Source organism: Electrophorus electricus, chromosome 7 (genome assembly GCF_013358815.1).
Source record: "Electrophorus electricus isolate fEleEle1 chromosome 7, fEleEle1.pri, whole genome shotgun sequence".
NCBI lineage: Eukaryota > Metazoa > Chordata > Actinopteri > Gymnotiformes > Gymnotidae > Electrophorus > Electrophorus electricus.
The window spans coordinates 26,014,765-26,027,904 of record NC_049541.1 but is presented as its reverse complement, the minus strand read 5'-3'; the positions used below and the strand labels follow the sequence as shown (position 1 = coordinate 26,027,904).

Sequence of the window (13,140 nt, the reverse complement as noted above, 5' to 3'; positions counted from 1 at the left end):
GATTGGAAGTAGCTGGAACGCTGTGGGTGAGGAGAGCACAGGCTGGTTGGGGAGCTAACTGTATTGTAGAGGCAGAACAGCAGAGATGTTCCATGTTTCAGGTACGCAGAGGACTGGACAGGTGTGTGGATTGCTGGGTCATGTCATTGGCACTGAGCAGGAATTTCCAGTACCAGAGCAGGAATTACCAGTACCAGAGAAGCTGGTTATGGCCTTATCCTCCTCAATACAGATCAGCTGTTTTGGAATGCTTGGTGGTTTAATAAGTAAAATTCATATGGAACTAGTGCCACCAAGTATACATTAACGGTGCTAGTGGAACTGGGTGCAGCCTCAGTCTCTGCAGAGGGTGATGTGAATTTTACGGGTTAGGAGGTGACTGGCTGTGTGGGAGCAGTGCAGTGGGTAAATATAGGGAGATGAATGCTCCCTATATTTGCTGTTGGTGTACGGTGTAAAGCCCATCTGAGCACACATGAGCAGTGTCGGTGCAGCTTTAGACATCAGGGAGGCCAGTGTGGGTTAAAAGTGAGCCTGGAGGTGGCTGGGCCAGTATCCCAGACCTCACTGTTGACACCTTTAGAGGTGTTGTGGGCTTAATTCAGCAGACCAACAATGAAGGGCAGTGCCCACGCGATGACCCCTGTGAAGAGCATGTGACGTTGTGCTTTCTGGCGTGAAGTGAGCGGTCTGTGCCCTAATGGTTTTGCATCTTATCACGTGTATAATCACAACTGTCTATAATGTACACAACGTCTTCCACTGTTATTTACCTACACTGTCTACAGTAACTTACAAAACTTTTTGTTATATGAGAATGTTTTTAAAATCTTAAAATATGAAATAGTCTGCATTCTAAATTGTCAAAGTCAATGTCAAAGTATTTATATATTTCTGTATTTATATAGCACTTTTTACAACAGATGTTGTCACAAAGCAGCTTTACAAATGTCCGAGTCCAAGCCCCCAGCGAGCGAGCCAAGGGTGACAGTGGCGAGGAAAAACTCCCTAGAGCACGAGGAAGAAACCTTGAGAGAAACCAAGACTCAAAGTGGGGGCCCACGGACACCACAATAGTAACAGGGAACAACAAGGAATAAGGAACAGAATATGCAGTGAAAGACAAAAATAAACAGAGAACAACAACATTTTAAAAAAGCAATTAAATGTCGTCTGGTTTTCTAGAAGTCTTAGTCTGGTTCCAGTGGTGTGCGTATGCCCAAAACCCATCCCGCATGAGAACGTCCATCAAGGTCAACAGAGATATAGATGGCTGGGGTGAGAGTGTGGTGGAGGCATGGTGGAGACGTGGTGGTGTGTGGTGGAGGCATGGTGGAGACGTGGTGGTGTGTGGTGGAGGCATGGTAGAGACGTGGTGGTGTGTGCTGGAGATGTGGTGGGGGTGTGCTGGTGTGTGGTGGAAACATGGTGGAGATGTCGTGGAGGTGGGGGGGGGGGGGCGTGGTGAGACGGCTTGAGGCTCAGTAACACCCTGACATCACGGGTAGGTGTAACTTTTTAAATGTTTTTTTCTATAGTACGATCGTACATTACTACACGGTCGTATCCCCAGTTCACGCTGCTTGCCTCGACAAGCCCCGTTTGCGCGGTGATTATGTGACGGTGTGCATGTGGAGTGTGCACACGGCGAAGTCCACCACGACCCTCCCGGAAGGAGCTGCGGAAGGTGTGGCGTGTAATAAGGGCTGCGGATCCGCGAACCGAACTGTGCTCTAACCTCTCCAGACTTCTCCAGACCTCGCCAGACTCCAGCACCTCCTCCATCATGAGCTTCCCGGGCTATGGCGCTCCACCCGCGGGATATCCGGCAGCGGTAACACCGACCACAATCGATTATTGACAATCTGTCCCGTTATTGCTTTGGTTTGTGTGTGTCCGCGCGTTTATTATAACTTCACAAGCTTTCGTTTGATGTTCCATGGGGCTACACTTCAGATATAACGTAAATATCGACCTGCCTTCACGTTTAACGCTGAGTTTTATCGGTTTTTATCTTAGTTTCACTTGCTCTGGTGTAGTTAGCTTAGCTTATTTTATCTTAGCTTAGCTAGGGCTTAGTTTAGTTTAGACTGGAATCGTGATTTGTTGATGGAGGCCAACGATTAATGTATGTTGTAAATTGATATACAGATTAGCTAAACCTCTAGTTTGTGTATTATAGAACCAATTACAATCTTTAAGGCCCTTAAGTGTTTATAAAAACCGTATCGTTGCTAAAATCAGGATAGCCTACGTACATTGCCGTGAAAAAAAGCTCCGATTCTCACATCTACGGAGCCCCTGAAAGGACATGATGCGGAAGAGTTTGATCCGAAACGCTTTTAGTTTTAATAACGTTGCCTTCCCTCGTAAATTTCACCCCGACTTAAGTGTGAAAGATCTGACTTGATAGTGTAAGATAACGGGAGTTTCGTGTTTGACTAAGAGTTGATATTTTGCTGCATCAAAGTTAAAAAAAAAAAAAAAAAAAAAAAAAAAAAAAAAAAAAAAAAAAAAAAAAAGCAGCAAACAAAACGAGACTGTCTGACGGTAAAAAAAAGAAAGGAGCTTTTATGATGGGTGGATAAACGGAGTTGTGTGAGTCTAGGCCGCTTTCCACTACTTGTTTGTGAACGTCCAAATTGTATTATGTTGAACAAAATCTTTACAGTCACTGACAAGGTGCGGTTTTCTGCGTGATCTGTGAGGTGATTGGTTATACCTGAGCACGTATAGCCAATCAGATTGAATGACTGATTGTGACGTCTAAGGTCATTCTTGGCCAGGTATTTTTCAAAGGTCCGACTATGGTAGAGAACATAGGTCTGCCCACTTTCAAAACCTCAACGTCTGGTTGGACGACACTGAAAATAAAAGCACATTATATTATTTTCACACTCTGTAATGCCATATTAGCAAAATTCTAGAGCATACTAAAAAATAATTGAGCAGCATATCAAGAGTGAACACGCAAGGCTGTCATCAACTGTATCAGGAAGGCTTTTTCAATGTGGTGATTTCACTGTTTTGTGTGTTTCTGTGTGTGTATACTGGTACATATGGGCTTGACCCAGTATGAAAGTTTTGTTTCAATTATGTTTACTGATGGTGAACGTAGTGACTGGAAAAAAAGTTTTAAAAGTATATAAGCCTTTTAAAAGCATTTTAAAGTAAAGAAACAATCAAATTAACAATGTGTTATGTCCATTTGAATATATTTGATCTTTAAATCTTTGAGTAATTGTGGTTAAAGATGTGGAGATGTAGAGTACAAATTGCAGCGTAGTACGCAATGTTTTCAGAAAAGCGGGAAATTGCAGACAGGGTTGCAATCAGTGTTTCTCTTTTTTTTTTCGTAATTCTTTTCTACCTGTACATTGCATGCATGCATGTGTATGTATGTAGGTATTTATACATGTCTGTATAAAAGTCCAAGAGACAGCTAAAGTGGAGTTAATTCCAATCAGATATGATTGTAAATTGATTGTTTACTGTTTGACCGAAGGAAAAAGACCTCTATGTTGAAATGTGAGATGCTTTGTTGTTCTCCTTCACAGTTTCCTGGAGGATTCCCCGGCTCCCAACAGGATCCGCTCTACGGATACTTCAGCGCTGTTGCTGGCCAGGTGGGCAGATCTCTCATATCTAAATGCCTTAGCTCTGTCTCGTTCGCCCGTTGCGTACTGCTAACCTGAGAAACATGGAATCTGCACGTTCACACTGCAGGAGGGTTCCGTGAAGGCTGGCTCAGAGGAGATGAATGCACTGTGGTCCTGTGTCTTCTGTCGTTGCCTCAGTCTTCTAGCTGTGTGAACTGCAGCACTGTTGTTTGATTTATTGTTTTGTTTACTGGTTGTATTGTTTTGGTTTGTTATGGTGCAGGATGGACACGTCTCTGCTGAGGAGCTGCAGGCCTGTTTAACCCAGGCTAACTTCTCTGGTGGTTACAAACGTAAGACAGTCCTCGCCTTGGTGTTTGTCATGCCATAAAACGGTTCTAAATGCAGCTTTCCTTCATTTTTGTGGTGTAATTTTCAAAACATGGAAGGAAGCGTGTGTCTGTAAAGTGACTCTTTCACTTGATTTGTGGCTTGCCGTGAAGCTTTGAGCTTGGCGAGTCTGGAGATCTCTAAGGCTTTGGTGCTTGGTCTCCATGCATCACCTTGTTGTCTTCTGCAGCTTTCAACTTGGAGACTTGCAGGCTGATGATCGGCATGCTTGACGTATCCTTTATAACCACAACATCAAATCCTGACAGGCACTTTGGTTCACCTGGTGAGGTCTGAACTCAAATCTACTAGTGCAGAGCCCTTTTGTAATCTTTCACACCGAAGACTGTAATCTGCAAAGATTTTTTTTAGCGAAGATTGTAATCAGAACCAAGTTCCACTCTATTTTTCTGTATACCTTGCCAGTGTTTTATAAAAAAGTAGCATGGCCACGGATGTATCGATTGGAATTCATCAAGTTTTGAAAGGAAATACCCCTTCAGAGCAGCACTGGGAATTGCAGTGTGTGCTGTTGGGAAGTGCTAGTGTTCTTCCTTAAGCCGTTGTTCTGCCAGCGGGACATGTCTGGGAGCATGGGCTTCAATGAGTTCAAGGAGCTGTGGACTGTCATCAATGCTTGGAAGCAGCACTTCATGGCCATGGACAGAGATCGGAGCGGAACTGTGGATCCCCAGGAGATGAACCAAGCCCTTTCCTCCATGGGTAGGATCCTCTGACCACTGTGGTTTTCCCAAAGCACGTGTCTGATGCGTGCAAAATGAGACACCTTATGTAACTGCTCCATAACCGGAGTTCTGTGGTATTTGTCAAATGTGTCTGTACTGGTGTCTTTGGGGTGTGTTGATTGGAAACAATACTAAACCTGTTTATGTACACAACCAGGATGTATTGTAAAATTGTGTTATGAGCTCATCTTCATGTCTTTGTGTCCAGGATATAGGCTGAGCCCACAAGCGATGAATTGCATCATTAAACGCTATAGTTGCCAGGGAAAGATTACCTTTGACGACTACGTAGCGTGCTGTGTCAGACTGAGAAGCTTGACCGGTAAGCGCAACGTAAACCTTCTGGTTCGCGAACTTCTGCTTCAGCCCACTTTATGCGCTCGACATGCTTATAAATCTGTGAAACGCAAAAGCCTCTTTTAGCTGCCACCGATGTGCACCCAAGTGTTTATTGGACACGCGCTCCATTGTTCCCAGAGCTTTTCCGACAGAGGGACCAGGCTCAGCAGGGAGTTGCGACGTTTCAGTACGATGACGTAAGTCTGATCAAGCGTTGTAATTAAGAGCAGACCGTGGATGCGGAAGCAGGGGGTCTCTAGGAGGGGGAGGTTTCAGAGCAGACCATAGATGTAGAAGCAGGGGGTCTCCAGGAGGGGGGAGGATTCAGATCAGACTGTGGATGCGGAAGCAGGGGGTCTCTAGGAGGGGGAGGATTCAGATCAGACTGTGGATGCGGAAGCAGGGGGTCTCTAGGAGGGGGAGGTTTCAAAGCAGACTGTAGATGTAGAAGCAGGGGGTAGCGTGGACTGGGGGGGTTCTTAATTGCTCCAACAGCCAACAGGCACTATTGTTCTGTAGCAGAGTAAGTAGGGGTGAACCTCCTCATCTATGTATGTATGTATGTATGTATGTATGTATGTATGTATGTATTCTCCAGAGAACGTACAAAGGTCCTTCATCAGCTCTTCATCTGCAAATTCAGAAGCATTTTTGCCTGCACAGCTGATGAAGGACCTCTGTCTGAAATGTCCAGTTTCTCTGGAAACCTCGTGCACATCACTACAATTTTGATAATCTCTCTCTCTCTCTCTCTCTCTCTCTCTCTCTAGTTCATAGGGTGTACTATGAGCATTTAAGAGAGATCTCTGGACAAGGACTTCATATTCTTCATATTCTTTTTTTTTTTAATTCAAGTGCTAACAAATGTGAACTTTTTATAACAAGTGAGAGTATCATTTTTTTAGTGATCACCTTTTCGTGTATTATGAATATGTTAACGTCTTTTAGTAGCGCTGCATTGGTCATTTAACTTGCTAGTTCTTGTCCCTGGACATGTGTTGGTAAAGAGGTCCAAGCCTAAACCACTTGAAGTAAAATGATGTAACCCACATATTTCACTTAATAAATGGTGGATTATATTAGCTGTTGTCTTTTGTTTCCTTGATGTTCTGTTGACCTTTCACTGTCTTCTGTTCATACTCATTCTTAACTCTTTTAAATAAGATTTTTTAAAGAATGTTGCAATAGACTTTGGTTACTTTTCATATTTTACTTACTGGGATTGTGTGAATGTCTAAAAATCAGTACTTCCTTTTACATTTCTTTTTAGTGTCGAAGTTTAAAAAATTAATCCACCCTTTTGGAAGTTACATGCAACAACAAACATACCACTGAAGGAAAAGTGAAGCTCTTATGCCTGAAGCTGCTCTGTGTAGTTGTGCGTATTTTGTGAGAGCTGGGAATTGTTTCTGAGTGAAGGCATAAACCATGCACTTTCTGAAAGAGGGAGGTTTTGTTGTTTTCAGGCCTGAATTTAAAACACGTAGGATGCAAATCCACTTGAGGGTGTGGCCTTCATTTACCTGCGCACACCTGCACAGTTTAGAACAGAAGCTCACCAGCAGGGCTTCTCCTGATCTGAAGTGCTACTGTGTGTTTTCCATGCTCAGATACAGGAACACGGCATGCTGTGGCTCAGTCTCTGCTCCTCGCTGTGTGGATAACGGAAATTGCAGCCGTTTGACTACAAAATGACAAATAAATGTCACACTCGGCTATCGGGCAGGTAAAGTCGCATTTGAAATGATGCCGCCTCTCCCGTATGATGAACGTTTAGTAATAATGCATATAAAACACAGGTCAAGCCTTTTCTTGATGGACACTGCGGCAGAGAGCAAAACTTCCGCGACACCTCTATGAAGAAGCCTGGAACGCACGTTGTCCCCAGGGCCAGTCCATTTGCTACCTAAAAGTGCTCAAATGGGGAAACTCAGTTTTCCCCCACTCCTGAAACGGTCCTCTTCCTGCACCCTCCGCACTTCCGCTGCCCTGAAAACACGTCTGTTCCTCATCAAATGCCGTATGATGGGAGAGAAGGACTGTCCCTGTTCACCCCGAGGCTCTCGTTGATCTCTCTGACCTAAGGGGGAAGACATTGGTCTAGGATTGGGCGAGAGCCTGTATTTGGGGCGTGTCAAACAGCACAAGAATTCCTCTCCCAGATGTGCCTAAGAGCTTAAAAACTTTACTGTTGTCATCTGGCACTGGGAGAAGAACTCCATGCAGCAGAAAATGGAGTTTGCTCGTGTTCCATCTACTTGTTCTTCTTTAGCATTTGGACTGCTCCTTTTGGTCTCCTTGGGATGCTGCGAAGAGGTAAGCTGACACTTTTTGACGCTGTTAGTAACCACAGTGATTCTGTTCTAGCAGACTGAGCGCATTGAAGTTAGAATTGTCCCAGTGGCATTTTCCTAAATGATCATAATTAAGTTTCACTCCCTGTTAGACCCGTAAGAGGTGGTGAAATCCTTTAAAATGATGTGGAGTTGGACGTTACTCTCACAGGCGGTGGAGAGCACACTTCAGCCTGGTGCAGGGATGTGTGAACCCATCCACCTCTCGTTCTGCCAAGGGTTACCCTACAACCACACGGTGATGCCTAACGTGCTTGGCCACGTGGACCAGGAGGCCGCCGGCACGGAGGTCGATGTGTTCTCTCCCTTGGTCCTGTTGGGGTGCTCCCCCGAGCTGCAGCCGTTCCTCTGCTCCGTGTACGCCCCGGAGTGTGTGAACGGGAGCGCCAAGCCCGTGTGCAGGGCGACCTGCGAGTCGGCCAGGCTCGGCTGCGGGAGGCTCATGGGTAAACTGGAGCTGTCCTGGCCGAAAGAGCTGGACTGCGCCTCCTTCAGCTATGAGGCCTGTGAATACGTGAGTTCTGTTACTCAAAAAAAGAGGGGTGGAGGAGGGTCCTGCCGAGGTGGGCCGGCAGACACGCGGACGGGAACGCAGACGTGCTGCTGAGTTTGAAAAGATGACAAAAGGTGTTTGAAACAGCAACCATGACAGAAGCTTTTGGCCCAGAACCGGCTAACATATCGGAGATGCTGTATGGGGGAAAAGGAAGAGTCTTTCTCGGTTTGAGAGAAAGACTCCCTCCAGTAGGTCGATAGGTTGTCTCATAGAGAAAGCGTAGGGCCTGTGAGAGTCTTCTGAGACGTGGAGCGCCACAGAAATGATTACTTATATGAGAGGGGATGGGAGATTACTGGTGGGTGGTGACAGCATACAATGACTTTGGGCAATTCCTGTGAAGACAAGCGCCAACCCAGGTGACCCATTCTAAGACGACCGCATGCATTTTCAAATGGCAAACAGGATACGGTCATAGTCCATGACAGCTTTTTTTAAATCAGATTAATTATTTTTTTGAATGACACTGGCATCTTCTGTCTGTTTGCAATTTTGTCATTTAGGGCAGTGGTAGCTCATTGGTTAAGGTACTTGATTAGTAATCAGAAGGTTGCTGGTTCAAGCCCCACCACTGCCAGGTTGCCACTGTTAGACCCCCCCTGAACAAGACCCTTAACCCTCAATTGCTTAGGTTGTACTCATTCATAATCATAAATCACTTTGGGTAAAAGCACCAGGTAAATGTATTTGGAGATGTATATATTCTTTAAACATGCTCTCATGGGTAAGGAGGATTCACAAATCCAGCAGTCCAACAGGTGACTTTCGTTAAAGCTGATGTCACCCAACGGAAGACCTCGCCCACTGCCCACAGCCAAAATGCCCCAGTATGAGATGTGCTTGCTGTTTCAAAGCCCCAGTGTGTGTTAATGTAAAAATATCTTATAGCCTACACCAACAATGCAAGACTTCACAAAATGTAGGACTTGTTACATATTGATATAACAACAAATGTAAAAAAAAAAAAAAAAACAACATAAAAATATACAAAAGGGAGAGAAAACGAACTCAGATATCAGCACCCTTACACAACACTCTTCAGTTGCACCATCAAGGTGAGGGGAGCATCTTGCAAGGTAATCCAACCCCTAACAAAATGTAATCTAGACCTCTATGAGAAACAGCTATTTAGAAATTTCTGATAATCTGGGGGCCAATAGGAAAACCTGAATGAACCATTTTCTGAATTTGCACAAGGAAAGCAGGGTAATGGAGCCACTGAGAGACAAAGCTTGTTAAAAAAGTAAATAAAAAACCCACAAACCTCTGTTTCTCCATCTACTACACTACCACCACACTAAACTTTTTATTTAGCTATACTACAGATATTGGCTAATTTCCTTCTTGAATTCATGAGCAGACACCACAGATACTGAAGTTTGAATTACTTATATAGCCTGTAGTTCTGTTGGTTTCTGCAGGATTTAATAATTGAAGTATAAAATAATTCTGTAGTAAGCATGTTTCTATCTTAAAGGGCTTAACCGCCTCTGATATCCAAAGGAAACTGGTTGAGCTGGGCCACACTGTTGGAGACCAAGGTTTGTAGGCAGTTTAAGAAATAAAATCTGTTAACCACCAAACCTCACCGATGGCGAATGACGAAATGCTTGCTTGGATTCTTTCTACTGCAGTTCTGAGTCTACAAACCGCTCGGATCTTGATGTCCCTTAAGGATGTATCCTTTTCCCTGCGCTACGTGCACCAGTGGCACTGTGCAACGTATCCTCACGCGCCTGCATTTGTATACATCGTGTCGTTTGCATTGTCTCTTCATTCCTTAATAACCCCTGCTTAGGAAGAGAAGTCCGGAAAACTCAACACTAACGATTTTCAGGAGCTGCAGAGTTACGTGTCCGGAGTGAAAACGGAGTTCCTGGATTACGGAAAAGCCGGCGGCGGCGTGGTCAGTGAGCACCAGATGAAGGCTGTTCTTCGAGCTCGAGGTATTCCCACTACACGTACAGTGGATGCAAGATGGATTCCTTTTATTGTGTGGTCAAACGGAATCGCGGCATAATTTTGGCACTCAACACGAAGCAGTTTATAATGGCAAAGTGAAAATATGAAAACAATTTTTATTTTGACATTACAGAGATTGTGTTGATTTTTTGGCAAAAAAAAGAGAAATACATTAAGATAAAATGCTGTAACAATCGTAAATTTTTTTTTTACTGTAATACTTTTTTTGTAGCGACTGTTTTAAGTGACCTTTTAACCGAACCTGTAAACCAACATGAGGCTTAACGTCCAGGAAACCTCCCCGAAAAGAAAGAAGCCAAATACATCCATGAGTCTCTGAGCGCTGGTGTGTGTGTGTGTGTGTGTGTGTGTGTGTGTGTGTGAGAGAGAGAGAGGCCACAGCGGTAGCGTATGTAGCTCCGAACCCTGAATCCGAATCCTCTGTCTCTCCTGCAGATCTGAGGCTGAACGAACTGAATTTCAGGCTGCTGTGGGACAGGTATAGCGCTGCCGCACACGTCAGCTATGACGACTTTGTGGCCATCGTCGCCAGGCTGGAGAGCTTAAAAGGTACCTGCCCCACCTCCCTACGTACTCAGGAGGTAGCTGACCGACTAACTCGATCGGTTCTGTTGTTAATTCAGCAAAGAGTCAGGAGTCTGTTCATGCAGTGTTCATCTTCAGACTAGTTTTGCTCGGAAGCCTAGTAGTCAGTGTATCAGCAGTCTCGCCACACTTAGAATGGAGCTTGTGTAGAGAGAGCAAAAGTGGAAAAGAACGAAGGGGCGGGGCAGAGGGGAGGGGCGGAGACCCCAGATGCTAATGGAGGCCCCATTTGCGTCATGGAGCGCAAACGGCTGATCTTGGGATGTAAAGACACCAGGCATGAAACATAGATTACTGAAATACAGAGAAGCGCACCAGGGCACAGGACATGGGACTATACCGTCCATAGGTCAAATAGGTCAATGTGACAAGTTTTCCCATAACTTTCCCAAACCTTCACAAATGATACATCAGGTACAAACCTCCAGTAAAGTCAGTCAACGTATTTTTGTACAGTTATAAAATAGGTGTAACTAATAAAGTGTTCACTCGGTGTTTACACAAAAAAGTTACCAGCACAAAATAATATAGTATTGTATTCAATTACTCGGTTCGTTAAGTAACTACGGAGGCCTACATGCTGTTAGAGCAAAGAAAACTAGGGTAACCATGGTGACAGTGCAGCTCTGTCAACTCTGCAGATCAACACAGCACTGCTAAATATCTTTTGTGTAGTATTATAACTTTTAAACCTTTTGTCTTTCCCCTTCCAGAGCGTTTTAGGGCTCACCGAATGACAAACTTGCCGTGCGGCTGTATGATGGCCAGCTTTTCACTTGACGATGTAAGCGTCACACCTGTTGCTTTATTAGTTTAGATATTGGTTTGTTTGGTTTTGTTTTGACATTTTAAAATGAGTTTTAGTTTTTAAAACAAACAAACAAACAAACAATCAAACAAAACCCTCAAAACTTCAATCATATTTTATGATGACAACTATTTAATTGTATTTTATATATATATATATATATATATATATATATATATATATATATAATTGTATTTTATATATATATATATATATATATATATATATATATATATATATATATATATATATATATATATAAAAAATACATATATAAAATACAACTATATATATATATATATATATATATATATATATATATATATATATATATATATATATATATATATATATATAAAATACAATTAAATAAATGGTAAGTCATAAAGTTATAGAAAATGTTAATTTGTGTTAATTTGAAAGAAAATCATATCACCTTGATCTCATTCAAATGTTTATTTTTTCAACTGCTTTTCAAGTGGTTTATTTAACAAGGAAAAAAAAAAGACTTTTACGTCCGTCACCCGTGTGGCTCTTCTCCTTTCAGTTCATAAGAGACACTCTGCTGTAACGCAGCAGCACTGCCCTCCGGACATCAGCAGTATCACGGCGAACCGTACCAGGGCTACCGGAGTCATGAACCGAGCTATGAACCGAGTCATGAATCAGTTTCCTCCAGCTCTGCAGTTTCAGCCTTGCTATTCAGCTTCGAGTTATTTTCGATTTTGCTTTTAAGATTGGAAACTTGACTTTTGCAGTTACACTTTTGTTGCACGACCATATTGTTTGTCTTACAATATACATTTTTCTCTTTTTCATGCACATCCTATACATGCGTGAATAACACGGACTTCCGAGTTACTGGTTGTCCAAATGACGTCACGTAGAGAAATGGGCAAGAATGCAAAACGGAAAGTTTGGCTTTACGCAGACACTTTCCTCTGTCCACCAGAAGATGGCGCTGAAAGCTTTTTTTAAAACTCGGATAAGCCGTAAATTAAGCAACTGCGCCACCTACTGTCATGTTCCGACAAGGCTTCACGTGTGCAGCTCTGGTGTCCAAAACAACGTGTATGAAATAGCATATATGAAATATTAGACTAGGATTAATCATAACCAATTGCTGGGTGTCTTTATGGATATGATTCTTAATAAAACTGCATTTAAAAACACTGACCAATGTTTGTTTATTGACAAATTACAAATAACTAATAAAGTAATTACGCATTTGTGTAATGATCATTTGAATTAACTCGACAGTAGTTATGTAATTAAAGAACTGGTCTGTGGTATAAAGGGCAAATGTTTTGTTGTCAATGAAATCATTCCTGAACCAAACCCCTTCACAGTTTCCTTCTAATCCAATAGTTGTGTGTATAAGTATCATTACTCGCTGAAACCATTGACCTTCGAATGAACATAAACAGCCTACCCTGACCTTTTTAAACAGAGAGAGGCAGTCCACTTTTATTAACAAACGTTTTCTATTTTGTGGTACGTTGCTTGAAATGTTGACTGAACGTGAGCTAAAATGGATCGTTTGGTGTGACTGAGTTACACAGTAATTCTATCTTAGTTATTGTGCATTATTCTGTCATAAAGGTAGAAGACACACAGAAAGGTACAGAGCGGGTGAGAAAGCACACATGCATTTTAAAAAGGTTTCTGTGTTAGTAAAGGCCTGTCTGACCCTGACCTCTCCTTAGCAGTCAAACAGAGAAGGTTGTTTGTTAAGTTCTCAAGGAGCACTCCAGCACACATTAACCTGGCCTACTTTGTG

At 42.9% G+C, this 13,140-nt stretch overlaps 2 protein-coding genes across 3 annotated transcripts; both read left to right on the top strand.

Annotated features, from left to right (window-relative positions):
• The first annotated feature begins 1,544 nt into the window (after positions 1 to 1,544).
• sri (sorcin) lies at positions 1,545 to 6,156 on the top strand. 2 transcript variants are annotated; one of them, XM_027017025.2, is made up of 8 exons: positions 1,545 to 1,834; positions 3,558 to 3,626; positions 3,883 to 3,952; positions 4,180 to 4,223; positions 4,565 to 4,712; positions 4,944 to 5,057; positions 5,213 to 5,271; positions 5,845 to 6,156. In XM_027017025.2, exons 1-8 carry the CDS (start codon positions 1,787 to 1,789, stop codon positions 5,869 to 5,871), a joined length of 579 nt encoding a protein of 192 aa, XP_026872826.1. In that variant the 5' UTR covers positions 1,545 to 1,786; the 3' UTR covers positions 5,872 to 6,156. The 2 variants fall into 2 exon arrangements, with proteins under 2 accessions (XP_026872826.1, XP_026872827.1); XM_027017026.2 differs by lacking the exon at positions 1,545 to 1,834 and adding an exon at positions 1,863 to 1,963.
• A 1,071-nt stretch (positions 6,157 to 7,227) lies between these two features.
• On the top strand, positions 7,228 to 12,536 carry LOC113581703 (secreted frizzled-related protein 2-like). The gene is made up of 8 exons (XM_027017023.2): positions 7,228 to 7,390; positions 7,580 to 7,942; positions 9,462 to 9,525; positions 9,619 to 9,662; positions 9,783 to 9,930; positions 10,403 to 10,516; positions 11,266 to 11,336; positions 11,908 to 12,536. Exons 1-8 carry the CDS (start codon positions 7,295 to 7,297, stop codon positions 11,929 to 11,931), a joined length of 924 nt encoding a protein of 307 aa, XP_026872824.2. The 5' UTR covers positions 7,228 to 7,294; the 3' UTR covers positions 11,932 to 12,536.
• The last annotated feature ends 604 nt before the right edge of the window (positions 12,537 to 13,140 follow it).

Bases quoted from the DNA above. Each gene is read 5' to 3' on its own strand.
- sri (XM_027017025.2), top strand. From the start codon at position 1,787: ATGAGCTTCCCGGGCTATGGCGCTCCACCCGCGGGATATCCGGCAGCG. The intron at 3,627-3,882 runs GTGGGCAGATCT...GTTATGGTGCAG, and splicing joins TCAGCGCTGTTGCTGGCCAG to GATGGACACGTCTCTGCTGA. The intron at 4,224-4,564 runs GTATCCTTTATA...TTGTTCTGCCAG, and splicing joins TGATGATCGGCATGCTTGAC to CGGGACATGTCTGGGAGCAT.
- LOC113581703 (XM_027017023.2), top strand. From the start codon at position 7,295: ATGCAGCAGAAAATGGAGTTTGCTCGTGTTCCATCTACTTGTTCTTCT. The intron at 7,391-7,579 runs GTAAGCTGACAC...TTACTCTCACAG, and splicing joins CCTTGGGATGCTGCGAAGAG to GCGGTGGAGAGCACACTTCA. The intron at 7,943-9,461 runs GTGAGTTCTGTT...TCTATCTTAAAG, and splicing joins GCTATGAGGCCTGTGAATAC to GGCTTAACCGCCTCTGATAT.